The 27,013-nt window shown below is 46.1% G+C and overlaps 1 protein-coding gene across 3 annotated transcripts in view; it reads left to right on the plus strand.

Moving 5' to 3' along the window:
* The window catches only part of CLIP4 (CAP-Gly domain containing linker protein family member 4), a 35,314-nt gene extending 9,174 nt beyond the window's left edge, over nt 1–26,140 (plus strand). For 2 of the 3 annotated variants that reach the window (XM_009905838.2, XM_054171194.1), the window contains 11 exons: nt 1,766–1,884; nt 2,917–3,153; nt 6,810–6,945; nt 7,850–7,990; nt 10,702–10,785; nt 14,728–14,868; nt 15,338–15,472; nt 17,997–18,120; nt 18,893–18,957; nt 20,528–20,600; nt 25,250–26,140. In XM_009905838.2, the coding sequence (XP_009904140.1) occupies nt 1,766–1,884; nt 2,917–3,153; nt 6,810–6,945; nt 7,850–7,990; nt 10,702–10,785; nt 14,728–14,868; nt 15,338–15,472; nt 17,997–18,120; nt 18,893–18,957; nt 20,528–20,600; nt 25,250–25,571 (1,577 nt within the window). In that variant the 3' untranslated portion in view covers nt 25,572–26,140. The remainder of the gene's footprint in view (nt 1–1,765; nt 1,885–2,916; nt 3,154–6,809; nt 6,946–7,849; nt 7,991–10,701; nt 10,786–14,727; nt 14,869–15,337; nt 15,473–17,996; nt 18,121–18,892; nt 18,958–20,527; nt 20,601–25,249) is intronic. The other variant, XM_054171187.1, reaches the window with a different exon arrangement.
* Nucleotides 26,141–27,013: the final 873 nt, after the last annotated feature.

Raw genomic sequence — 27,013 nt, forward strand, 5'->3', positions numbered from 1 at the left:
CTTGCAAGTATGAGGAAGTCACAATTGTCTGATCAAACAAACCAACAAAGTACTCCTCAGTGACTTTTAAAAACAGGAGTATATGCAAGTGTTGCTGACTCAGTAGCTGATTCTACTGATCAGTATTTCTACACATTGGCTCCTGTGTGTGCAGAAATTGAGTGGTTTGGGCTGGAAGGGACCTTAAAGATCATCTAGTTCCAACCCCCTCACCATGGGCAGGGATACCTTCCACTAGACCAGCTTGCTCAAGACCCTGTCCAGCCTGACCTTGAACATCTCCGGGGAGGGGGCATCCATAACCCCCCTCGACAGCCTGTTCCAGTGTCTCACCAACCTCACTGTAAACAATTTCTTCCTAATATCCAATCTAAATCTCCTCTCTTCTATCTTAAAAACATTGCCCCTCATCCTGTCACTACAAATCCTTGTAAAATGTCCTTTCCCAGCTTTCTTGTAGGCTCCTTGAGGTCCTTCAAATGCCTGCTTGACAGCCTTATTGAACACAGAAGTTTCAGTGGTTGAAAACAACCTCAGTGCTTCTACTCAATTTTACACTGATGATGATCTCTTGACATTTGATTATATAAAAGATACATCTGCACACGTGGCTCTTGCTTTGATTGCATCATGTGAATGCAGCCTTTTTCTTTTCCCTCATGATGAGCCAATTAAATTCAAAAAAGCTAAGTTTGTATTCATATTAGCACAATTTTGATGCTGTTAAAATTGAATCCAGTTTTGTCACCTTTCATGTGAATAGAATTCAGAGACAGTCTTTGTTAGTCTGTGTAAAGTTGGCATATCTATAGAGACACACATATTTATCTTACATATGTATTTTATTTACTCCCATAATATTAATTCAGAGTTGGGATATGCTTTGTTTATCACCTTAGGAGAAGGGATAGTGGGTTTTGGGACAGAAGCTAGAAAATTCAAGGAGACTGTACAGCCTGAGGTGGGAAGTTGTTCCTCACCATTATTACTAAATACTTGTTGGGTTTTGGTTTGTGTATTAAGCCAGCTGACATTTTCAGTTATGTCATATACATAAGTGACTCAAACTGACACCTCTCTTGTCCAGTTTAGGAGAGGAGCCAAAGACCAAACAGTCATTAAGGTTCCAGTCTTCTAGAACAGTAATAACTTCTTAGCAGACAGAGATACTGGGAATCATTGATGGAAATACACTGAATCTCTTCCAGTCAGATGCAGTGCTCTGTTTGCCAGACTTCCCAGCACAGGACCCTTCAGAGTGCAGGCCTTTGAAAACATAATTGCAGAAATCTCCTAGCTCTTGCTTTATGCTTGGCCACTAGTAATTAAATCCATGCAAAGCAGTGATATAATCCTTTTCCCTTGCCCTACTACCTGCTCACAAAGGACAACTGATTGAAGGTGTATCTCCTCCTAACATTTGACACCTAGAAGCAATCAACCTGAAGGTACTAACTTGTTAATCTTAGCACAGTGGATTGAGCATCCCAAGTAGTGACAGTTTTGCAGTTAAGTCATCAGTCCTATCAAATGAATGAAAGGAAATGCTCATCTTTCAGCCTGCTTCATGGGATGGGTAAACAGGTGCAGATGAGGTCAATATTCTATGTAGAATTACTTGTCACATGCATTCAGTGCATAAATAATGCTGCTCTGTATAAATGTTAGCATAAACTGTGAACAGTGAATGTCCTTTCAAGGAATCTGTAGGGTGAAATGTTCATGTAACAGACCTCCATGCCTCACATGTGATGTTTACTTGCAGATGTGGATGCCACCTGTAGTGATTTTGATTTTGGAACAGCTTTGCATATTGCTGCATTTAACCTATGTACAGGAGCTGTCAAGTGTTTGCTGGAACATGGAGCAAATCCTGCCTTTAGGGTAAGGAATTAGACTGTAGAGTCACCAAAAAACACAAGCAACCAAACCCCAAAAACCCAGCACCTGGAAACTGAACAATCTGTCCAGGATTTTGGTTTTACATGGAGTGACAGTGGCTCAGAAAAAAAATCTGATTTAAGACTTGTTGTGGATGATTTGTCGTGGGTGATCTGTCATATCCTTGTGTGTCACAGCTTGTGAGTTTCTGTCACAGTCTAGGTCATTGGTTCAAATGACTTTCAAGGAGCAATTCTATTTGTTGCTTGAAATGTCTGTCCTTTTAATACTCCTTTGTGTCTTGCAGCAGCTATCATGGCAGTGGGAAGGACCTTTCCAGATTCACAGGAGTGCAGTCTGTGACCTCCAGAAATGCATTTTATTGCTTAGCAGTACATTTAGTCTCAGCATTAGTAACTGATAAGGAAGGAACATTAACTCTTCCGCTTACTAACCAAATAATAGGCCTGAGTTATAAGGCTGTCTGACTACAAATCTTGGCTTGGTTTTGTTCTTTTTTTGTTGTGTGTTTGTTTTTTTCTTTCTTTGTTTGTTTTCTGTTTTCTTTAGTGTAGCCAGTATCTCAGGTCTCCATTTTCACATTCAGTTGGGTTTTTTAGTGAGAAATCAGAATTGTTTTAAGAGTAGCCAATGTAATTTAACCTATACACTGGATAGAGGGAAATCCTTTGGAAGGTGATAGCTTTACAGTACTGGTGTTACAGACCAGGATGCTAAATCTGTGTTCAGATACAGAGGAGGCTCTTTTTTCCCCATGTGTTCTGAGTGCAAATAATACTCTTAAGGTTAAAAATTGTGGTAACTTAACACTTCTGAAAACTGGCCACTATAAGTGCTGCCTTATATGTCTAAGGATGTTTTTGCACCTTTATTTGGAAATGTGGATGTTTTTGTAGTTGTTTATACTCTAGAAAAAATGCCTAATGAAGAGGATTGAAAACTGAACATGGTTTTGCCTGATAAGGTTTATCTCGTCACGACACTACAATCCTGTGTGCTGTTCTGTTCCTACAGAATGATAAAGGGCAGATTCCAGCAGATGTGGTCCCTGACCCAGTAGATATGCCCCTGGAAATGGCAGATGCAGCAGCCAGTGCAAAAGAAATCAAGCAGATCCTGCTGGATGCGGTGCCTCTCTCGTGTGACATCTCAAAAGCCATCATTCCAAACTACGATCACGTCACCGGCAAGGCCATGCTTTTATCGCTGGGCCTGAAGCTGGGAGATCGCGTCGTTATTGCAGGACAGAAGGTATGATCAGCAGCCTGATATTACCCTCATAATTTCTGCACAGCCAATTTATTTACCTCTTTGGAGACCTATCTGAAACCTGATGGTCTAATACACTTTCTGAAAAGGATGGCAGTAAGGATCTGGTTTCAGAAAGCAATAAGCTGAACAGCTGCGTGTCGCTGCTCGAAAAGCTCTTTTGACAGACACGGTCTGCATTTTGGGTCTGTGAACAGTTTTGTAATGGTCTCCTGTACTACATCAGCATGGCTCAGCTTCTGTGAACGTTTTTGGTCTCACATCAAAATGATGGTAAAAACTGCACATGACTTTGTGAGCTGCCCAGCTTTCAGGTATGACTACGCAGTCATGAATTACCCCGGAGATTGCCAGAAGGTAGTAAAAGAGAACTTGAATTCCTCTTAGCCCACAGCAACCCAATTTCACTGGTGCAATGCAGCTGAAATCTTGGAAGCAGTGCTGTGCCAGCAGGGTTGTTAGGTGGTTCTGTGGAAATGTAAGGCTGTAGCTAGTGCTGGTCAGTCTCAAATGTGAGTAGCTTTTAAGGAGCTGCTTTGCTAGGCACATTTACAAAATGTGTTTGAAAATTGTAATGTCAGTGTTGCAGTTAGCATTCAGACCTGTGATTTGCTCTGAGAGCACAGGCTCTGCCATGATTCGAGTGTGCTACAACTGTTTCAAAGATTTCAAGTGTTTTTCTGGTAAATATTGAAGGTATTTGTGAGCAAAAGTTGATGTTGGAGTAGCTTTACCTTTAATCATTTTTCTATCAGAACTTGAGATTTGTAACTCTGGCAACAGAAGTGTTCTGAAGCAGACTCCTCTGCAAGTGCAGAGCAGCTTCCATTTTGTATTTTCATTTGGTGTGTTCTTGAAACTGGGTCAGGAAAAGGGAAGGAATCATTAGCTATGCAGAAGGAATTTTAACTGAAGTACAGACAGGAAACTGCTTATTCTTTAAAGGCAGTAAGAAGTTTGTGGACTTCTCTTTTACATAAAGCCATTGCACAGTGAAAGCAAGGGGAGAGAATATAACTGGGAGTTTTTAGGGCCAGGCTGGATGGAAATCTGAGCAACCTGATCTGGTGTGAGGTGTTCCTGCCCATGGCAAGGGGGTTGGAAATAGATGATCTTTGAGGTCCCTTCCAGCCCTGACAATTCTGTGTTTGTAAAACTGCCAAGTTAATAAAGGCTTTATAGCAGGAAAGACAAGAAATTAATCCTCATGGGTATTTTTGCTCCACATAAGGCCTTGTAGCCCTGTTTGTACCTTAGCATGCTTACTGTGTATGGATAAAGCTTTCTGGGTTTGGTGACTTTTTTTTTTAGTGATTGAGTATGGTGTTGCACTGTGTTTGAAGAGGTAGTTGGAAGCTGTTGTTCTGCAGTCTAAGGCAGGGCAGGGCTTTCCAGTGATCTTGTTTGGTTGTCTTTTGCGGGTTTTATTTTGCTTGCTTTTGCCTTGTTTTTAAGAGAGCCAAAGCTGTCACACAGCTGGTGGGAAGGAGGATTATGATTGTACTTTCTGGTCTTCCTTTTCCTCCCTTCCTTTCTTTGTGTGCAGGAGCTGTTCTGCATTACTCCCACATCGTTTCCCACCCCCTTTCCTCATTTGTCTGAATGGAGAATTTAATTTCAGCCCTGTCTTCCCTTCCCCCTTGATACTCATAAATGTGTGCAGGGCAGAGCAGAAGTGAGAGCAGAATGTTGAAAATGGTGCCCAGTTCATAACCTCCTCTTGGGTATGTTCTCATTTCTGGAGTATGGAAGCTGGGACAAGGGCACTGGAGCAGCAGCTTTTTCATGGGCACTGTTCATGGATTCCTGTTCTATTTCCTGCCTCTGCAGTCTCCTAACGTATCAGCTTTAATGAAGCTTGAAAGCCACACACAGTATATGCCAGAGGGAAAATGGATTCCTCTCTCAATTCCTGCTGCACCTGTCATTCTAGTTGTCCTGCAGGATGGGAAGCTGTGTGAGCAAGAGCTTAGTGTACATGATTCAGAGTCCCTCAGCTTCACCCACTCCGGCTGTGCTAGATTGTGTTACCTGAATGCACACTCAGTGAAATGTCAGTGCAGGAAAACCAGTAGCTGGAAGAAAACTTTTCTCCTGTTGCTGGTGTTTTTCTCACATGTGAGATGTCCTGCCCAGGGCAGGGGGGTTGGAACTAGATGATCCTTGAGGTCCCTTCCAACCTCCTTCCTTGCACAAGCCCTAGGGCTTATGGCAAGTTGGAGCCTCAGCTTTGTCATCTCCCCCTCCAGGTTAAGATGCTTGCTGTGCCGAATTGGAGCCTCAGCTTTGTCATCTCCCCCTCCAGGTTAAGATGCTTGCTGTGCCAAATTGGAGCCTCAGCTTTGTCATCTTCCCCTTCAGGTGCTTGCTGGTCTGCTCTCTGCTCAGTCTGTCTTCTGGCTGGTGCCTGAGGAGTGGAGAGATGTTAGGCTGCCTGGCCAAGCTTCCTCTGGCTACATTAGTGTTGTTGTACCTGCCTGTAACAATCAAGTTTAAAGGAGATCTTCAGTGTGAAAGAAGGATGGGCTCTGGGTCACATTTATTTCTCTATGGGATGTTAAGAAGGAGTAGCTGGAAGGTTTGATGGTGAAGAAATAAAGAACTGGTTTCTTCCTGTTTACTCTCTCTGTGGGTAGGATTAGGCAGTAAAGTCATAGGAAAAAATGAACTAATGGCATTAAGGTCACATGAGATAATGAAAAGGAGCAGCTGAAAGATCAAAGGCTTTCATTACTAAAAGTAATTTAAAAATCAAATATCAAAATGAATCAAGGTTAAAAGCATCTCTGTTAGTTATTCCTCCTCTGTTCAGTTGAAGGGTGTGAGCTTGTGATAGGTACTTGTGGAAATGGAGGTCCACCAGCAAGACTGGTCTGTCTTGATGCTTTTGCTACACTCCTCAGAGTATATGGTACAGTGTGCATTGAAACAACAGCATGTTCAGAATGTGTGCTGGCTTTTAAAATGTTGGGGAATAAAAGAGTTCTGATTCTTTTCCAATGGGAAAAAAGTTAATATGCTCTGAAGTTTAACCTTGCTCTAATAGTGGGTTCAGTTTTGGGTCCTTCACTCCAGGAAGGACATTGAGGTGCTCGAGAGTGTCCAGGGAAGGGCAACAAAGCTGGTGAAGGGTCTGGAAAACAGGGTGGTGAGGAGAAACTGAGGGAACTGGGGTTGTTCAGTCTAGAGAAGAGGAGGCTGAGGGGAGACCTCATTGTTCACTACAGCTCCCTGAAAGGAGCTTGCAGTGAGATGGGGGGAAAGGAAATGGCCTGAAATTGTGCCAGGGGAGATTTAGCTTGGATGTGTGGAAAAATTTCTTTCCTGCAAGAGTGGTCAGGCATTGGAACAGGCTGCCCAGGGAGGTGGTGGAGTCAGCTTCCCTGGAGGTGTTCAAGGGGAGGCTTGACAGGGCTCTGGGCAACCTGATCTAGTTGAGGATGTCCCTGCTGACTGGAGAAGGGATTGGACTAGACGATCATCAAAGGTATTTTACAACCCAGATCATTCTATGATTTCTATGTCCCTAATCTAATCCAAAGCCTGGAGATGACTTTGCTGTCTCCTTTGTGATCTGTACTATGTTCAACAACATTAGTTTGACAAAAATTGTTCTGTGTTGATGCTTTTTGCCTTAGGTTGGTACATTAAGGTTTTGTGGCACAACAGAATTTGCCAGTGGCCAGTGGGCTGGCATAGAGCTGGATCACCCAGAAGGAAAGAACAATGGAAGTGTTGGAAGGGTCCAGTACTTCAAGTGTGCACCGAAACGGGGTATAGCCTTTTGTTTATTTATATAGATCAATCTGAAAAAATACCATGTTGGAATGTGTGAACCTTTTGGGAGACTCAAAAGAGAGAATAAATTCTGTTGCTTTTCTTCCTAGTGCTTTGTCTGTTTGTTTGATTCTTTTTCTATCCATCCCTGGTGTTTTGGCTGGAAGTGTTTGCCAAACAACTCAAACAACCAGTCAAAACTTCTGGTTGTTACCTTGAAACTGTGAGAGAATAACCTTTCCTGTTTTTCCATCTCTGCTGTTGAAGCTGTCTCTTTGTGTTGCAACAATGACTGTGTTTCTGTACCTGCATTTGCTTCCTTTGTAAGAGGTTCACACTTGTAGTTGTTTTCTAACTTTGAGCTTGAGGTATTGATATTTCACGGACATTTGTGAGATATAAAGTCTTGTGTTTGCAACAGTGGAGGCTGAATGTTACCATAAAGGACAAAAAGGGGATTCTAATCAATAATTTTACTGGCTTCCTGAATTGTTCTGTTCAAGTTGCTTTATAAGCCTTTTAATTTCACTCTTGGAGCTACTCTTTTCTATCCTCCAAGTGCTTTGATGGCACAGCAATCTAGGGTACCATGAGGGTAGCAGACCACTGGAACAGGCTGCCCAGGGAGGTGATTGAGGCCTCATCCCTGGTGATACTTGAGGTCAGGCTCAACAGGGCTCTCTCTGGGCAACCTGATCTAGTTGGGGATGTCCCTGCTGACTGCAGAGGGGGTTGGACTGGATGACCTGGGGAGGTCCCTTCCAACCCAGACCATTCTACAATTCTGTGATCGTGGCTAAAAATACCCCAAATTAATTGATCTGAGAGGTAGTAGCCAGAAAGTTGTGTTAGATGCCTATTACCTGTGATTTCTTTTTGACACTTACAATTTTCTCTGCAGGTATCTTTGCACCTCTTTCTAAAATCAGCAAGGCTTCAGATCACAAGAGAGGCTCCGTACGAAGCTCTTCCATGCGCTCTTCACCTTTGGTCAAAGCTAAGAAAATAGATGTGACTCACATAACTTCCAAAGTGAACTCTGGTGAGTATCTCCTTGTGTTTTGAGACAGGCTAGGGTGATACTGCTCTCCATGAATTAGCACCAATCCTGTAAATCTTGGTTGTAAAAATACTTGTTGTTTGAAACGAGCTCATCACTTGGGGTGAGGAGATGAGATATTTATTTACATGTTCTTATTATCAGGGGTTCACTAGCCTATAAACTGGTACTGGAAGGATGTTGTGTGTAGCTGCTCAGTGTTTATAGTGATCTGATGTGCTGTGACAGGTTATTTAGTGTCTATACATAGTCTGTTAAAAAAACCAAAACACACTTCACCACAGCATCTATTCTTGAGCCATTAGCAGTAATTTCTAATTGGCTGTGGTCTCAGTTGGAAGTCTAAGCTGAGCATGAATCCATTTACTAAGATCTTGCTGGGTAACTTGAAACATCTCTCATGAAACTTGAAAACTGGCAACATGCTCTCTGAGACCCCACCTGGAGCACTGTGTCCAGTTCTGGTGACTCCAGCGTAAGAAGGACATGGAGCGGCTGGAGCGGGTCCAGAGGAGGACCATGGAGGGCTGGAGAAAACCTCCCCTGTGGGGACAGGCTGAGAGAGTTGGGGTTGTTCAGCCTGGAGGAAAGAAGGCTTCAGGGAGACCTTAGAGCAGCTTTCTAGTACCTGAAGAAAGCCCAGGATATGGTTGACTTTTTGGGAAACAGGAAGGGCCCATTTGCTGTGTCAGAGGCAGAAGAGGTGGGCTATGAATGTCTGGAGCACTGTCACAAAGCTGCATTTGTGTCTTTGCAAATTTGACACATTTGATACTTTGAAGTAAAATTTAAATGTATGCATTATCTGCCCAGCAGAGCTTACATCCACTGAGGGTAATCTGGAAGCTGCCATTTGTAAGATGCTCTGGGTTTGAAAGGTCTGTTAGAATTAGTGTGTCAGGCTGATTCACTGCCTGGAGTGGGAGGATAAAGCTGCAGAGGCAGAACTTTGGGTTTCAGTGTTGACATGCATCACCAAATTACATTGCTTTGCTTTGAACTTCATCCCTGCAAGACACCCATCTGTGGCCACAGAATGGTGGGGGTTGGAAAGGAACTCTGAAGATCGTGGTGTCCAACCCCCCTGCTAAAGCAGATTGGTCTAGATCAGGTTGCACAGGAACACATTCAGGTGGGTTTTGAAAGTCTGCAGAGAAGGAGACTCCACAGCCTCGCTGGGCAGCCTGCTCCAGTGCTTTGTCACCCTCACAGTGGAAAAGTTTTTCCTTTGTTAAAGTGAAACCTTCTGGCTTCTGGTTTGTGCCCACTGCTCCTGGTTATGATCCAAGAAGAACAAATATGGTTTTTGTAGATACGGTTATCAGCTGTGAAGTAGAACAGAATGCTGTGTAGAGATTCTAAAATGTGATTTGTTCTGGGTTTGAATAACCCATCAGGTTGATGAAAACAGGTCTTTTTCAGATGTTTAGGAAAAGGATTCCTGTGGTCAGATTGAGAAATGTGCTATCAGTCCCAAACAGGAGTTTTTTGATCTCATGCCTTAATCACAGAATTGTCAGGGTTGGCAAGAACCTTAAGGATTGTCCAGTTCCAACCCCCTGCCATAGGAAGGGACACTCTCCACTGGTTCAGGTTGTCCAGAACCACATCCAGCCTGGCCTTAAAAACTTCCAGGGATGGAGCTTCCACCACCTCCCTTGGCAACCTTTTCCAGTATCTCACCACCCTTCCGGTGAAGAACTTCTTCCTAACATTTCATCTCAATCTACCCTCCCCTAGCTTGGGAGCTAGAGGTGATGATGAAACCCTAACATTTTGGAAAATAAATACCATTTGCAAACCAGTTCAAACCCTGGAGCTGAGTTAAGCTGACAGATGGAGTTAAATAAAAAAAGCTATTTGGGGATTTTTTTGTTCCCCTTCCTTTTTTTTTCATGACAGCCAGGGGATAAATCATCCAGAAGCTTGTTCTTCATTGAGTTAGGATAAGAAACTGTCAGACAAAATGAGTATTCACAAATTCTAACTCACATTGCAGCAGTTGCCCAGGGAGGTGGTTGAGGCCCCATCCTTGGAGATATTCGAGGTGAGGCTCAACGAGGCCCTGGGCAGCCTGATCTAGTTGGGGATGTCCCTGCTGCCTGCAGGGAGGTCAGACTGGATGACCTTTGGAGGTCCCTTCTGGCCTGGGCCATTCTATGATACGCCTGTCACAGCATTGCTGCTCCAAGAGTTAAGTTCTTTAAAAATCTACTTGGCCTATTTGCTTCATCATTTGGAGGTTGAGTGAAGATTTGGTCTTAAACACTTCTCACAAAACTTTTCTGTGTGATCTTTAATGCAGAGGTTGTGAACTTAATACTAGTGAGCAGTACACTTCCAAGTACTGCAGAAGTGAATGTCATGCTTACAGCAGATGTAAAGGAAAGACTGAAGGGAAACTTCTTCAATAGAAATATTAATAATTTGCAGGCAGCTTCTTTTGGTTTTTTTATGTGATAGTTTGAGCTGTTAGAATGTTTGGACAACTCTGCTTCTGCATCAGAAAACAATTCTGCAGTCTTGTTTTAGCCATTTATCAATTACCTAAGGAACTGGACATGGGTTTGTTTTATTTGGGGTTTTTTCAATCCATTTTATTCCAACCAAGTTGGTTTTGTAGATGACTTTGCTGTAAAGTTGCTGTTTGTTGTTAGGAGGTCTGTATTTAATTGTATCTATTCTTTTTACAGGCCTAAATATGGCAAAAAAAGACAGTGCTGCTGAAACCAACTTTATAACTCCCAGCAGAGGAAAAACTGTACCAGCAAAAGAGGGTAACAATGTTTGTTTGTTTGTTTGCTTTCTACCATCTTGAGGGGAAATTTTGTAGGGCAGGGGAATTGTTAATTACTGCATTTCCTTTAAAAGCCCTGTACCTAGAAAAAATTTGCCTTATCTCTCAATTCAAGTCCTAAGCAGGCTGCACACGTTTCATTTACTAGTAGCAAGAGTAATTAGTGTAGATATTTGGCTGGCATTCTGTGTTAGATTTCGTAGCAGCTTCTCTCTAAATATGCATGCATGAGAATCTACACAAACCCTTAAATCTGCAAGCTGTCTCTCAGCAGATGGTCACCTCCAAAGGTCATCCAGTCTGACCTCCCCACAGTCAGCAGGGACATCCCCAACCAGATCAGGCTGCCCAGGGCCTCATTGAGCTTCACCTTGATTTTCTCCAGGGATGGGGCCTCAACCACCTCCCTGGGCAACCTCTTGCAGTGTTTCACTATTCCTCATGGTAAAAAATTTGTTCCTAACATCCAATCTAAATCTGCTCTTCTTCAGCTTAAAGCCATTGCCCCTTGTCCTGTCACTACAGGCCTTTATAAACAGCCTCTCCCCATCCTGCCTGTAGGTCCCCTTCAGCTACTGGAAGGTGGTGAATAGGTCTTCCTGAAGCCTCCTCTTCCCCAGGCTGAACACCCCCAGCTCCCTCAACCTGTCCTTATAGCAGAGGTGCTCCAGCCCCCTGATCATTCTCTTTGCCCTCCTTTGGACCCACTCCATCAGGTCCATGTCCTTCCTATATTGAGGGCTCCAGCTGATACATAGAATAGAATAATACATAGAATAAACCAGGTTGGAAGAGACCTTCAAGATCATCACGTCCAACCCATCAACCAATCAAACACCACCCAAACAACTAGCCCACAGTACCAAGCACCCCATCAAGTCTCCTCCTGAAAACCTCCAGTGATGGCGACTCCACCACCTCCCCAGGCAGCCCATTCCAATGGGCAGTCACTCTTTCTGTACAGAACTTTTTCCTAACATCTAGCCTGAACCTCCCCTGGCGCAGCCTGAGACTTACAGAGGATCTGCAGAATTACCTCCTCAGGTTTCTGAGTGAGGCCTTTTGCCCTGTATCAGTGCTGCTTAGGTTATAATGAAGAGCAGTGCATGTATTCCATTGGAATTTTTATTCTCTCCTGGATCTGTGTGCTCAAGCTTGTAGAACAAATTGTCATAATCTAACAGCACTTAACAGTCCTGGCATTGTATCATGGAAGACTCATAATAACAAGCTTCAGATATGAAACTAGCTTTGAAAAAGTTCCTTTTCCATAGGAGTGGCTCTGCCATTAACCTCCTTTCAGAATTGCATGGTGACATCTGCATCAGTGTTCTGCTTGCTGAACTTCAAACACAAAGAGGCCTTGATTTCAAGGGTGTCTTACACTGGAGAAATTTGCTCTCCTGTGGGTTTTTACCTATAAAATCTCACTGTAAATCTTGGCAAAGGCAATGCTTCTGTGAGGTTAGCTGAAGTGTGAATTTTGACTCTACCTTTCTTTGAAGACAAGCATCTACCTCAGGGAACAGTTGTGAGGAAGAGGCTAGTGTACAGTATGTAAGCACTGTGCTCCTTCACAGGTGAGCAACAATGCTTGTGGAGACAGAGGTTTCCAACATTTTGTTCATGGAGGGCACTTAATACCTTGGTCTTCAAGTTCTGGTCACACAATGAAGTTTAACTGGCAGTACAACATCTGTTTGATGGATGCAGTATGATATCCACAATTAATAGGACTCCTAGGGCTGTAAGTGATGTGGAGTGAAGCCTTATTTTGGGATCATAGAATCATTCAGGTTGGAAAAGATCCTTGAGATTAGAAGGGGAGTGGTTAGTAGGTCCAGAGTGGTTCTCCTCCCCCCTCTACTCTGGCCTGGTGAGGCCACATCTGGAGTATTGTGTCCAGTTCTGTGCCCCTCAGTTCAAGAAGGACCTCAGGGAACTGCTTGAAAGAGTCCAGCACAGAGCCACAAAAATATTAAGGGAGAGGAACATTTTCCTTATGAGGAGAGACTGAGGGGGCTGAAGCTCTTTAGCTTGGAGAAGAGGAGACTGAGAGGTGACACCTCACACTAGACAAGGTTGCTCAAGGCCTCATCAAGCCTGGCTTTGAACACCTCCCTGGGCAACCTGCTCCAATGTCTCACCACCCTCACTGGAAAGAATTTCTTCCTCAACTCCAGCCTAAGTCTCCCTTCCTTCAGCTTAAAGCCATTCCCTCTCATCCTGTCACTACAAGCTCTTGTAAAAAGTCCTTCCCTAGATTTCCTTTAGCCCACTTCCGGTACTTGAAGGCCGCTCTAAGGTTCTAGAGACCTCATTCATGTTTATAAATATGTAAAGGGTGAGTGCCCAGAGGATGGAGCCAGGCTCTGCTCAGTGATGTCCAGTGACAGCACAAGGGGCAGTGGGTGGAAGTTGAGGCACAGGAAGTTCCATGGACACATGAGAGAGAATTTTTTTCCCTGTGAGGGTGACAGAACACTGGAAGAGGCTGCCCAGGAGGGTTGTGGAATCTCCCTCTCTGGAGATACTCAAAACCTGCCTGGATGTGTTCCTATGTGATCTGGCTAGGACTGGATGATCTTTTGAGGTCCCTTCCAATCCTTAACCTTCTGTGATTCTGAGATCATCAGGTCCAACCATTGACTCTGCTCTACCAAGCTCACCACTAAACCGCATTGCTAAGCACCACATCTAAACTTCCAGGGGTGGTGGCTCAACCAGCTCCCTAGCCAGCCTGTCTAAATGCTATTGCTGTAAGGCAGATGGGAAGGCTTTAGGAAAATCTAACACCAAGGGTGCTGCTCTCTGAAAATCTGTGAATTAGGCCTCTTGGAATTCTGGGAAGTTTAATAAGCAATATGATCTTAATTTTTCACCTTGAGAAACTGAGGCATTAGAGATGTCTTTTATCATAGAATGGTTTGGGTTGGAAGGGGCTTCCAAAGGTCATCTGGTTCAGCTCCCCTGCAGTCAGCAGGGACATCCTTCACTAGATCAGGTTGCTCAAAACCTTGTTGAACTTGACCTTCAGTATCTCTAGGGATGGGGCTTCAACTACCTCCCTGGGCAATCTGTTCCACCACCCTCATGGTAAAGAACTTGATTCTGACATTCAATCTAAATCTTCTCTAATTTCAAACCATTGCTCTTTATCCTATCACTACAGACCTTTGTAAGCTGTCCCTTTCCAGCCTTCTTGTAGGCTCCTTCAGGTGCTGGAAGGCCACTATTAGGTCTCCCCAAAGCCTCCTCTTCTCTAGGCTGAACAACCCCATCTCCTTCAGCCTGGCTGTGCCCTGCCTTATTTTGGGTAGAAGGGAAGGAGAGAACTGAGGAGAGCTTGAAAAGGAGGGAAGCTGAACATAAGTCTTATCAGACAGTTCAGACATCAGGGTTTGCAAATGGAGATAAAAGTGATTTATTTCCCATTCTTATTTTATAGTACAGATTTTAATATTAATAAGGGTATGTAATGGAATATAGTAGGCTTTAATCCAGACAATAATTCACTCAGATAATATCACCTTCCTTCCACTTCTCATCAAATCTTTAATAGACTGGATGCTGAAAGTGTGATGGGATGATCTCTTATTACTGAGGCTCCCATATTTTAACAAGTATGCTTGGGACTGTTTAGAAGAACTTTAATAGAGTAATAAAGAAGGGGGTTTGGAGACCTCTTCCAGCACTCAGCTATTGCTTTATTCCCAAGGCAGGGTCAGGTGCAGCTCTGTCATTCCTGACAGGTGTTTGTGTAAATGCCCATTAACAACTTCGGATTCTGGCTCTTTACTTTGCATTCTACCCATTATGGAGGACAGATAAGTTCCTTCTTACAGAAGCTTTCACTTTAGCTTAATCTGTCCCTTTCTGAATGTGACCTCTGAAGGACTGTTTCCATTTATGTCTCTCTTAGGCTTTCCTGGGTACAGCAGCTCTTCCTCTTCCACTACCTCCTTGGAAGGCAAGCAGAACTACTCCAAGAAGCGGAATCTGACTAGCAGCAATAAGAAGCCAGTGGCTAGACTGTCCTCTGCCTCATCTAAAATCAGTGCTGGTATGGTCACTTCTGTTGAGGGTGGCGCCCTTTCAGCTGCTCCTCCTGTTCCCCTTGCTAAACACCACTTCACAGCTGAGAGTTTACCTCTGTACTCAGTGCTTGTGTCAAACTACTTGTGCCATTTCAGAATCTGAGCTAGTACAAGAAAGACACTTGGGAATTAATTTAAGCATTACCTGAAATTCGAGAACTTAAGGTTTGTAGAACATCCTCAAGAGGAAAAGTGTTCTTGTTGTTGGTCAGCCTACCCTTCAGCTGCAGAGAAAAGGCTGTAGCCCACAGTTCTCCTGCTGAACCAAAGCAATTCCTTGTCTAAGCAAACCTGGCAGTGTGTTGCCATGTGTTAAAGGTATACTGTTAGAAGATGGGTCTCTATTTGCCAACCAGTTAGCTCACTGCTGAAGGATTCTTTAAGGTTTAGAGAGATAAAGTCACTAATTTCAGATCTTGTTCTTCTGTTGGACAGGGCTGCACAGCTATTCTCCAGCTACAAGGAAGAAGCCTTTTGACGAAGGAGAAATCCAGATTGGAGACAGAGTGCTGGTGGTAGGACAGAGGACAGGCACCGTCAGATTTTGTGGGATGACAAAATTTGCCCCAGGTATTTGCAGTACTCTTTGTGTCTGTTGTAGAATCAATATGTGTGAGCACAGGAACGTTAAGAGAATAATAGAATGGGTTGGGTTGGGTTGGAAGGGACCTCTAAAAGTCATCTAGTCCAACCCCCCCTTCACTGAGCAGGGACATCCTCCACTAGATCAGATTGCCCAGAGCCCTGTTGAGCCTCATCTTGAATATCTCCAGGGATGGAGCCTCAACTGCCTCCCTGGGCAACCTGTTCCAGTATTTCACCACTGGCATTGTAAAGAATTTCCTCCTGATGTCCATCCTAAATCTGCCCTGCTCCAGTGTCAAGCTATCACCACAAGCTGCTCTAAACAGTTCCTCCCCAGGCTTTCTGTAGGTCCAATTCAGACATTGAAAGGCAGCTCTAAGGTCTCCATGGAGCCTTCTCTTCTCCAGGCTGAACAGCCCCAATTCTTTCAGCCTGTCTTTGTAGGGGAGGTGCTTCAGCCCTGTGATCATCTTTTAGGTCCTCCTCTGGACCTGTTCCAGCAGGTCCATGGCTCTCTTTACTCCCTTTTGTAGTAAGCCTTTTTGGCACAGCTCCTGTCTTGCACTCCTTTCATGTCACATACCTCTCTCATGCTTGGCAACTTCAAGAGGGTAATTTTTGACATTTAAATCTGAACTAACAAACCATTAGGTCACAGGACATATGAATAGTTACAGGCACCTCAAAACCCCCCAGACTCCACCATCATTTTCTCCTCCTCTTTTTCAGCTACTCCTTCCTTTTCCCTTTGCTAAAACCCACTTTGCAGTGGAGCCAGGTGTGTTCAAACCAAAGTGAGTTGTTCTCAATTATGGAAACTAATTTAAATACTGCTATTTTTGGTAAACAGATTTGATGGTCTTTATGTCCTTATCTGTCATCTTCTTACTGCAAGAGTAATGCAAAACCAGTTGGTAAATAGTGCTGTAAATAACCTGGTTCAAACGAGGTCCATTGATTGATACCTAAGTGGCAATACTTTGCTGTGACACTTGGTGGCATCAGTATTACAGTGACAGAATGGGAACAGAACAAGAATGTTAGAGGTTGGAAGGGACCTTGAAAGATCACCTAGGCCAACACCCCCTGCCAGAGCAGGATCACCTAGGGCAGGTCACACAGGAACATGTCCAGGTGGGTTTTGAAAGTCTGCAGAGAAGGAGACTCCACAACCTCTTGTGCAGCCTGCTCCAGTGTTCTGTCATCCTCAGTTTTTCCCTATGTTCACAAGGAGCCTTCTCTGCTCCAGCTTGCACCCACTGCCCCTTGTCCTGTCATTGGACATCACCAAGAAGAATCTGGCCCTGTCCTCCTGACACTTATTACCACACTTCACTGTAAGCAGTCTTTGCTGAAATGAACTGTTTGCACACTTCAGTTATAAAGAGATCACTCTTCAGGGTGTTGGTTACAAAGAGAAAACAATGAGGAAAGGACTGGTTTTCCCAGGGCACTGTAACAAAGGTAAAATCAGGAAGTCTCCTCCCCTCTCCACTCCAAATCAGGGAACCAAATGTTTTGGAGTAAAACACGGTGGTGTTCCAAGTGAGGCTGGACAGCTGACAAATCCTCACCATGTGCAAAACCCAGGAATTCATAGAAAATGGAACAGCTGCAATTTGCTTTAAAGCATTTCAATTTGAATAGGTATCAAAGCTCTGGAAGTGACCCAAACTTCATCTCTGTTGCTGCAATGCAGGTTTGTTTATTTAATTCTGAAAACAGAAAGGGGAGAACTTGTGACATGCTAAGCCCTTCTGATTCATAAGCTGTTATGCCTGTGTTTCTGGAGCTGGTAATTAGAATGATCATTTTATCCAGTGCCTTGCCACCAAAGTGACTTGAATTAAAGTTTGAATCTTTTGGGGATGGATAGCATAAGGCCTGCTAATGGAGTATGAAATTTAGCACCTTTCTGTAATTAGCTCACATTTATCACAGGTTATGACTGATCAAGCTTATTAACATCTTGATGCCTAGTTCAGTGTTCTGTAGGAGATGAATTGCTGGCCAGTTCTGGTTCTTCCACCCGTCTCCCAAGATCACACAACCAGCCTTGCAATTTGTATTGATTTATAACTTGCTAAATGGAGAGAAGGGAATGAATTAGCATCGAAACTTTTAATGTTACTGTTGGTGATCTCAGATGAGGCATAAACCGTGTGGTCGGAGGACTGAAACGCGAAGCTCTCCTTTCCTGTCCCCTTTTTGTCACACAGCCACTCAGGAACATCCCATTTGGCTGTAGTACAGACACAAATGGGTTTACCTTTCCTATCTGAATTCAAATGCCAACGATTTTCTTGACAGCATATTAAAAAAAAGTGAGACAATTATCTCTCAATACAACTTCTTTGCAGTGCCACAGTTATTTTATAACATATGCCTTTACTAACTCGAAACTCATTTCCTTGACGTGGGCAAATGCCAACTCTGCCAACTGGCTGGCTGAAGAAAAGCCTCTGGTGTTTGATTGGAGCCACCCTGACTTGACTCTCTTAAAATGTAGGATTCTGGTGTGGAATTGAATTGGACAAGCCTCATGGGAAGAACGACGGTTCTGTGGGAGGTGTTCAGTACTTCAGTTGTCTGCCCAGATACGGCATATTTGCTCCACCCTCTCGTGTACAAAGGTAGGCACTGAAGCTGTTTCAGGGTTTGTGTTGCCAAGTGCTTTCTTAAGGCATTTCCAGCGGGAAGCAGATTTTTACAGCAGGTAAGGAAGAAGTAAATGTTTTCTTCTACTAGTGGGAGTTTAAAACCTCCATTGGAAACCTGGTGGGTTTTGGATCAGCTTTGTGAAAGCAGAGCATAAATTGGAAATGCAGCTCCCCGTGTCTTCTGCAGCCACTTCAAGCGTTTTCATTCCAGGGCCTCCATTTTTATGCAGTCCCTGCTCCTTAAAGCTTACTTTCATGACCCACTCCTGAGCTGAATGTGGTCATAAAGAAAGTTGCCCTTGCACATGACTGGAAATAACTATTCTTATTCCAGATAATTCATGGAGAAACCAAAGTCTCCATTTCATCGTAGGCTCTGTGTTAGGTTGCAGGGAAGTACATCTGAGGAGTGGAGTGCTGTGCTCATTCCTCCTGTACCTGTATCTAGTTACCCTGACAGACATTTCCTTGCTTTTCTTTCCCTGAATAGCCAAGATCAAGCAAAGAACTTGCCTCAAAATTACTCATCCTGCCTTTTGCTCAGCAAGACAAGTAACTCCCAGAAACTAGTTTGCTCTGGGCACCTCTTACAGCCTTATTACAGCTGAAACGTTGGAGTCTCTTGGAAGTGCATGGAAAAGGGAACGAATCACAACTCAATCCGTATCTGACAAGGAGGAGTCCCGGAGTGGTTTTGTTCAGAGTTAAGTTGAAATGACTTCTTTGTTGTGCTGTTGCTTTTCAGGCTAGCAGGCTCCCTGGATTCTCTCACAGAGACTTCTTCGAGTAAACTAAGCCACACTTTCCCAGGTAGGAATGTAAGGCACTGGGATTTGGTTTGGTAGCCCACTGCAGGCTCCCATTCTACAACCAGCACATGCTACACAGAGCACCCTTCTCCAAAAGCTGGCACTGGTCCCTTCCTTAAGGGGTGCTATGGAGCACTGTGGTGTTACTAACCTTATACTGGCAAAACACTGGTTCTGTCCCAGAAGAACCATGAAGGGCTCAGCCTGTGTCTGCTTATTGCTGCTTGCTGTGTCATCTTTTGCTTAGAAAGAAATTCTTTCCAGTGAGGGTGGGGAGACACTGGAACAGGCTGCCCAGGGAGGTTGTGGATGTCTCCTCCCTGGAGGTGTTCAAGGCCAAGTTGGATGAAGCCTTGAGCAACCTGGTCTGGTGGGAGGTGCCCCTGGCAGGGGGAGTTGGAACTGGATGATCTTGAAGGTCCCTTCCAACCCAAATCTTTCTATGAATTTCTACTCCCCTAGTGCCTTCTCATCAGTGAGCCATGTGGTCTTTACTCCAAACTGAGATTGGTGAAGGGATGATTTGTAGGGAGTGATCCCTGTGAAATTACTAAAACTTCCCTGAGATCCTTGGAGTAGTTATTTTTCTTTTTCCTTAACTAAGCTTTTGGTGAAAAGGCTGCTTCAAATTACCCATGCTTGCTTTGGTTAATTCCAGTTCTGCCTTCTTTGAGAACTGGAACACAGATTCATAGATTGATTTAGGCTGGAAGGGACCTTAAAGATCATTTAGTTCCAACCCCCCTGCCATGGGCAGCGACACCTCACACTAGACAAGGTTGCTCAAGGCCTCATCAAGCCTGGCTTTGAACACCTCCCTGGGCAACCTGCTCCAATGTCTCACCACCCTCACTGGAAAGAATTTCTTCCTCAACTCCAGCCTAAGTCTCCCTTCCTTCAGCTTAAAGCCATTCCCTCTCATCCTGTCACTACAAGCTCTTGTAAAAAGTCCTTCCCTAGATTTCCTTTAGCCCACTTCCGGTACTTGAAGGCCGCTCTAAGGTTCTAGAGACTTCTCTTCTCCAGGCTGAACAGCCCCAACTCTTAGCCTGTCCCACAGGTTAGGTTCTCCAGCCCTCTGATCATCTTTGAGGCCCTCTTCTGAACCTGCTCCAGCAGTTTCGTGTCCTCCTTGTGTTGGGGATACCAGGACTGGATGCAGGACTCAGATGGGGGTCTAGTGAGAGCACAGTAGAGGGGGAGAATCTTTCCCTGTCCTGCTGTTCTCCCTCCTTTGGCTGCAGCCCAGCACACAGCTGCCTTCTGGGCTGCCAGCAACCATTGCTGGCTGGTGGGGAGTTTTTCTTAACTGACACCCCCAAGTCCTCCCCTGACCACTCTCAGGCCACTGCTTGCCCAGCCTGGATGTGTGCGTGGGATTGCCGGACACTCATGTCCATGAGAGGCTTCCTTACTTAATTTCCGAGCTGGAATTAAAAAAGACAGGTGTTGCAAATGTGATGGCAGCAGGAGGAAAGAAAATAAAGTGTTCAGTTTGAGATCCTGGTTTGAGTTCACCCAGGGCTGTGGAGCTGTGAAGCCCTACACACCCAATTCACCTCTCCACTTAGGCTTCCGGCGCAGCCTGAGCACCACTTCTGCCTCCTCACAGAAGGAGATGAACAGAAGAAACTCCTTTGTCAGGTGAGTGTCTGGAGTGGCCCTTCTGCCCCCCCTTTTATTTTTGTCTCCCTTCTGCCCCACCTTTTATTCTAGTGCCCCTATCCCGCCCTTACATTCTTCTGCCCCTTCTGCCCCCCCCTTATTCTTCTGCCCCCCCCTTATTCTTCTGGCCCCCTTATATTCTTCTGCCCCTTCTCTCCCCACCTTTATTCCTGTGTCCCATCTCCCCCCCTTTTATTCATCTGCCCCTTCTCCCCCCCTTTATTCTTCTGTCCTTTCTGCCCCCCCTTTATTCTTGTCTCCCTTCTGCCCCCCCTTTTATTCTTGTGCCCCTTCTGTCCCCCCTTTATTCTTGTCTCCCTTCTGCCCCCCCTTTTATTCTTGTGCCCCTTCTGTCCCCCCTTTATTCTTGTCTCCCTTCTGTCCCCCCTTTTATTCTTGTCTCCCTTCTGCCCCCCCTTTTATTCTTGTGCCCCTTCTGTCCCCCCTTATTCTTGTGTCCCTTCTCCCCCCATTTATTTTTGTCCTTTCTGTCCCCCCCTTACTCGTGTCTCCCTTCTCCACCCGCTTATTCTTCTGCCCCTTCTCCCCCCTCTTTATTCTTCTGTCCTTTCTGCCCCCCTTAATTTTTGTGTCCTTTCTGCCCCCCCTTTTATTCTTTTGTCCCTGATGCCCCCCATTTATTTTTCTGTCCTTTCTGCCCTCCCCCTTACTCGTCTCCCTTCTTCCCCCCAGTTATTCCTCTACCCCCCCCTTTATTCTTCTCCCACTTCTCCCCCCCCGCTTTAATTCTTCTGCCCCTTCTCCCCCCTCTTTGTTCTGGTGCCCCTTCTCCCCACCCTTTATTCATGTGTCCATTCTGCCCCCCCCCCCCCGCCTTCATATGCCCCTTCTGCTCCCCCCTTTTATTTGTGTCCCTTCTGCCCCCCTTATTCTTCTGCCCCCCTTTTGTGTTCCTTCTGCCCCCCCTTTATTCTTGTGCCCCTTCTGCCCCCCTTTTATTCTTGTGCCCCTTCTGCCCCCCACTTTAGTCTTGTGTGCTTTTCCCGCCCCTTTATTCTTCTGCCCCCCCTTTATTCATCTTTTCTCCCTGCTCTTACATTTTTCTGCCCCTTCCCCCCATATTCTACCCCTTTTTCCCCCCTTTAATTTGTGTGCCCATTCTCCCCCCCCTGGTGTCCTTTCTCCCATTTATTTTTCTGTCCTTTCTGCCCCCCCTTTATTGTCTCCTTTCTGACCTCCCCCTTACTTGTCTCCCTTCTCCCCCCCCATTATTCTTCTACCCCCCCTTTATTCTTCTCCCACTTCTCCCCCCCCTTTAATTCTTCTGCCCCTTCTCCCCCCTCTTTGTTCTGGTGCCCCTTCTCCCCACCCTTTATTCATGTGTCCATTCTGCCCCCCCCCCCCCCCCCTCCCCCCCCCTTCATATGCCCCTTCTGCTCCCCCCTTTTATTTGTGTCCCTTCTGCCCCCCTTATTCTTCTGCCCCCCCTTTTGTGTTCCTTTTGCCCCCCCTTTTATTCTTGTGCCCCTTCTGCCCCCCCTTTAGTCTTGTGTGCTTCTCCCCCCCTTTATTCTTCTGCCCCCCCTTTTATTCTTGTGCCCCTTCTGCCCCCCCTTTAGTCTTGTGTGCTTCTCCCCCCCCTTTATTCTTCTGCCCCCCACTTTAGTCTTGTGTGCTTCTCTCCCCCTTTATTCTTCTGGCCCCCCCCTTTATTCTTTTATCTTTTCTCCCTGCTCTTACATTTTTCTGCCCCTTCTCCTCTTTATTCTTCTGCCCTCTCCGCCCCCACTTTATTATTCTGCCCCTTCTCCCCCTCCTTTATTCTTGTCTCCCTTCTGCCCCCCCCTTATTCTTGTGTCCCTTCTCCCCCCATTTATTTTTGTCCTTTCTGCCCCCCCCTTTGCTCGTCTCCTTTCTGCCTCCCTTTATTTTTGTGTCCTTTCTGCCCCCCCCCTTTATTCTTGTCTCCCTTCTGCCCCCCCTTATTCTTCTGCTCCCCCCTTATTCTTCTGCCCCTTCTCCCCGCCCTTTATTCTTCTGTCCTTTCTGCCCCCCTTAATTTTTGTGTCCTTTTTGCCCCACCTTTATTCTTTTGTCCCTGCTGCCCCCCTTTATTCTTGTCTCCCTTCTCCCCCCCCTTATTCTTCTGCCCCTTCCCCCCATATTCTACCCTTTTCCCCCCTTTTGTGTGCCCATTCTCCCCCCCCTTATTCTTGTGTCCCTTCTCCCATTTTTCTGTCCTTTCTGCCCCCCCTTTATTGTCTCCTTTCTGACCTCCCCCTTACTTGTCTCCCTTCTCCCCCCCCGTTATTCTTCTACCCCCCCCTTTATTCTTCTCCCACTTCTCCCCCCCCTTTAATTCTTCTGCCCCTTCTCCCCCCTCTTTGTTCTGCTGCCCCTTCTCCCCACCCTTTATTCATGTGTCCATTCTGCCTCCCCACCCCTTCATATGCCCCTTCTGCCCCCCCCCCCCTTTTATTTGTGTCCCTTCTGCCCCTCGTATTCTTCTGCCCCTTCTCCCCCCGCCTTATTATTCTACTTCTCCCCCCTCTTTATTCTGGTGCCCCTTTCTCCCCCCCCCCCCCCCTTTTATTCTGGTGCCCCTTCTGCCCCCCCTTTTATTCTTCTGCCCCTTCTCTCCCCCCCTTTATTCCTGTGTCCCATCTCCCCCCTTTTATTCTTCTGGCCCCCCTTTATTTTTATCCTTTCTCCCCCCTTATATTCTTCTGCCCCTTCTCTCCCCCCCTTTATTCTTCTGGCCCCCCTTTATTTTTATCCTTTCTCCCCCCTTATATTCTTCTGCCCCTTCTCTCCCCCCCTTTATTCTTCTGGCCCCCCTTTATTTTTATCCTTTCTCCCCCCTTATATTCTTCTGCCCCTTCTCTCCCCCCCTTTATTCTTCTGCCCCCTCTTTATTTTTATCCTTTCTCCCCCCTTATATTCTTCTGCCCCTCCCCCCCCCCCTTTATTCTTTTGTCCCTGCTGCCCCCCTTTAGTCTTGTCTCCCTTCTCCCCTCCCTTATTCTTCTGCCCCTTCTGCCCCCCTTTGTGTGCCCATTCTCCCCCCCCTTATTCTTGTGTCCCTTCTCCCATTTATTTTTGTCCTTTCTGCCCTCCCCCTTACTCGTCTCCCTTCTCCCCCTCCGTTATTCTTCTACCCCTCCCTTTATTCTTCCGCCCCTTCTCCCCCCCCTTATTATTCTACCTCTTCTCCCCTCCTTTATTCTTCTGTCCCTTCTCCCCCCTTTATTCTTGTGTCCTTTCTCTTCCCCCTTTAGTCTTCTGCCCCTTCTCCCCCCCTTTAGTCTTTTGTCCCTTCTGCCCCCATTTTTCTGTCCTTTCTGCACCCCCCTTCTTGTCGCCCTTCTCTCCCCATGTTATTCTACCCCCCCTTCTCCCTGCTCTTTAATTCTTCTCTGCCCCTTCTCCCCACCCTTTATTCATGTGTCCCTTCTCCCCCCCCTTACGCTACCCCTTTTCCCCCGTGTGCCCTTTCTCCCCCCCTTATGCTTTTGTCCCTTCTCCCATTTTTTTGTCCTTTCTGTCCCCCCTTTATTGTCTCCTTTCTGACCCCCCCCCATTACTCATCTCCCTTCTCCCCCCCCCCCGTTATTCCTCTACCCCCCCCTTTAATTCTTCTGCCCCTTCTCCCCACCCTTTTTGTGTCCCTTCTGCCCCCATTTATTCTTCTGTCCTTTCTACCCCCCCTGTTCCTCGACTCCCTTCTCCCCCCCCCCCCCCACCTTATTCCTCCCCCCCCCCCCCCCCCCCCCCCCCCTTTTATTCTTCTCCTCCCCCTTTAATTCCTTTGCCCCTTCTCCCCCCTCTTTATTCTGGTGCCCTTTCTCCCCACCCTTTATTCATGTGTCCCTTCTGCCCCCCCCCCCCCCCCCCCGCCATTCTTATGCCCCTTCTGCCCCCCCTTATATTCTTGTGTCCCATCTGCCCCCCCTTTATTCTTTTGTCCCCGCTGCCCTTTATTCTTGTGCCCCTTCTGCCCCCCTTTTTTGTCCCTTCTCCCATTTTTGTCCTGCCTCCCCTTGTCTTTCTGACCCCCCTTTGTCTCCTTTTTGACCCCCCCTTACTTGTCTCCCTTCTCCCCCCATTGCTCTCCCCTCTGCCCCTTCTCCCAATTCTTCTCCCTTTATTCTTGTGTCCTTTCTCCCCGCCTTATATTCTTGTTCCCCTTGTCCCTGCTTTATTATGCCCATTCTGCACCCCTTTTGTCCCTTCTCCCCCCCCCTTATTCTGCACCTTCTCCCCCTTTGTGTCCTTTCTCCCCCCCTACATTCTTATGCCCCTTTGCCCCCCCCCATATTCTTATGCCCTTTCTGTCCCTTTAATTCTTCTCCTCCTTCTGCCCCTACCCATTTTTATGCCCCTTCTCCCTCCCCTTACATTCTTCTGCTCCCCCATTGCTTTTCTGACCCTTCCCCCCCACTTTTGTGTCCCTTCTCCCCCTCCTTTTATTCTGTCCCTTCTACCCCCCCCCTTTATTTTTGTCTCCCTTCCCTTCCCCCCCCCAATTCTTCTGTCCCTTTCTCCCCCCTTTATTCTTCTCAACCACACCCCACCCCCCACCCCCCCCTTTATTCCTGTGCCCCTTCTGTCCCTTCTCTTTTATTCGTTTTCTTTCCCTGTGGTTTTGTTTTGCCTGTGCCCAGCAGGTCCAAGAGCTCAGTGCTGCGGCGCAGCTGGAGCAGCAGTGCTACAGCTCCTGGTGAGGGCCCAGTGAAGCTGCACGAAGGCTCTCAGGTTCTCCTCACCAGCTCCAACGAGCTGGGGACCATCAGGTACATTGGTCCCACAGACTTTGCCCCGGGGGTCTGGCTGGGGCTGGAGCTGCGCAGCGCCAAGGGCCGGAACGACGGCGCTGTGGGGGAGAAGAGATACTTCACCTGCAGGCTCAACCACGGCGTCCTGGTGCGCCCCAGCAGGGTCACCTACCGTGGCATCAACGGGGCGAAGCTGGTAGACGACATCTGCTGAGCAGCCAGGATGTGCTCAGCAGCAGGAAAGATTTTAGCTTGGCTCTCTTAAAGCACAGGAGAACCTCCCCCCATCTAGGATGGGAGGTGATTTTGACATGATGAAATGTGCTGCTTGTTGCATTTCCATCTGTCTGTGTGTGTATGTATGTACAGAAATGATATATTTTAATACATAGAGCTATAAAAACAGATTTTAAAGTTCAGTTGCATTAAGAAGGAAAACCACTGCTGTGCTGCTTGGATTGGAACAGACTTTACCTGGGAAGGTTGCTGTCACAACCTCTTGGGGCCGAGATGCTGCATCAGCTGAACAAGGCTGTCGGCAGAGAAGGGGAGGTGTCTCCAACCTTCTCTTAAAGTTGCTCTGTGAGTCATGCAGTATTGAAAAGGTTTTTCCTCCACCCAGTAATGAACTGATAATGCTTTGCACTTTGCCTGCTTCTGGCAGAGGAGGTGGTTCAGGAGTGCCATTAGTCTGGTTACCAGGCACTTTGTCAATTCCTCTACCAACTACTAGCAATAAGCAAGCCAAACAAACCCAACCCCAAACCAAGCCCAAGCTTTTCCAAGCAGATCCCTCCTCTTCCCCCCCCTGCAGAACACAAAGGGCTGATAATACAAGGGGTTGCAGCTAGCCCGGTGAAGGGCAGCAAGGAAATAAAAAGCACAAATATGCTGCATGTAAAAAGACAAAAAAAGGCACTTTGTTGTATGTGTAGAAGGAGCCAGAGGAAAGAAGCACTCTAAAGTAATGCACTTTGCACTCTCCTGGAGAGCTTTCCCTCCTTTTTAAGAGACCTGTGTGTGTGTTTGTTGTGCTGCCGGCTGCCAGTGTCACAGTTTCTAAATGCAAATAAACCTGGAGTGGAACTACCCACGGCAGCCTCATCCTAAATACTGCCTCTAGAAACCTGGCACAACAGCTCCTGCCCAGGGCTCTGGATCCTGGACAGGGGTTTCAAGCAACCTACCACCGTTGTTTGGATTGGTTGGTGAAGGATGATTCTTTGTTTCCTTCAGAATTCCCAGTGTGAATTTTTTCCTGTAAGAGGCTGACCAGAAGTGCTGGAGGGCTTTAGGTGGAGCATTGCAGTGCACCTTGGTGTGACATTCTTTGTGCATCAGCCTTTTGCAGCAGCTAATGCTTTGTTCGTGTTTTAAACCTAAAACGTAGTACTTTAATTGCTCAGCATTATCTTACCAGGATGGGTTTTGTGTTCCAGAAGAGTCATTTGACTCTTAAATGATCTGCTTGCTCTTACCTACCTGAAGAAGTGACACTTCAAACGATATCATCAGATCCTATTTTTAGACAGAACTCTGCTGCTGGTTTCCTTTGTCATAGTGCTGGAGCTGTATTTAAAATGCTTCCTGTTCTTTCTAACTTACGGAGTTTTTAATGCAATCTAAAAGCTGTAAACGTTGAATGTACAAAACCAA

The sequence above is a fragment of the Dryobates pubescens genome, chromosome 2 (genome assembly GCF_014839835.1).
Source record: "Dryobates pubescens isolate bDryPub1 chromosome 2, bDryPub1.pri, whole genome shotgun sequence".
Classification (NCBI taxonomy): Eukaryota; Metazoa; Chordata; class Aves; order Piciformes; family Picidae; genus Dryobates; species Dryobates pubescens.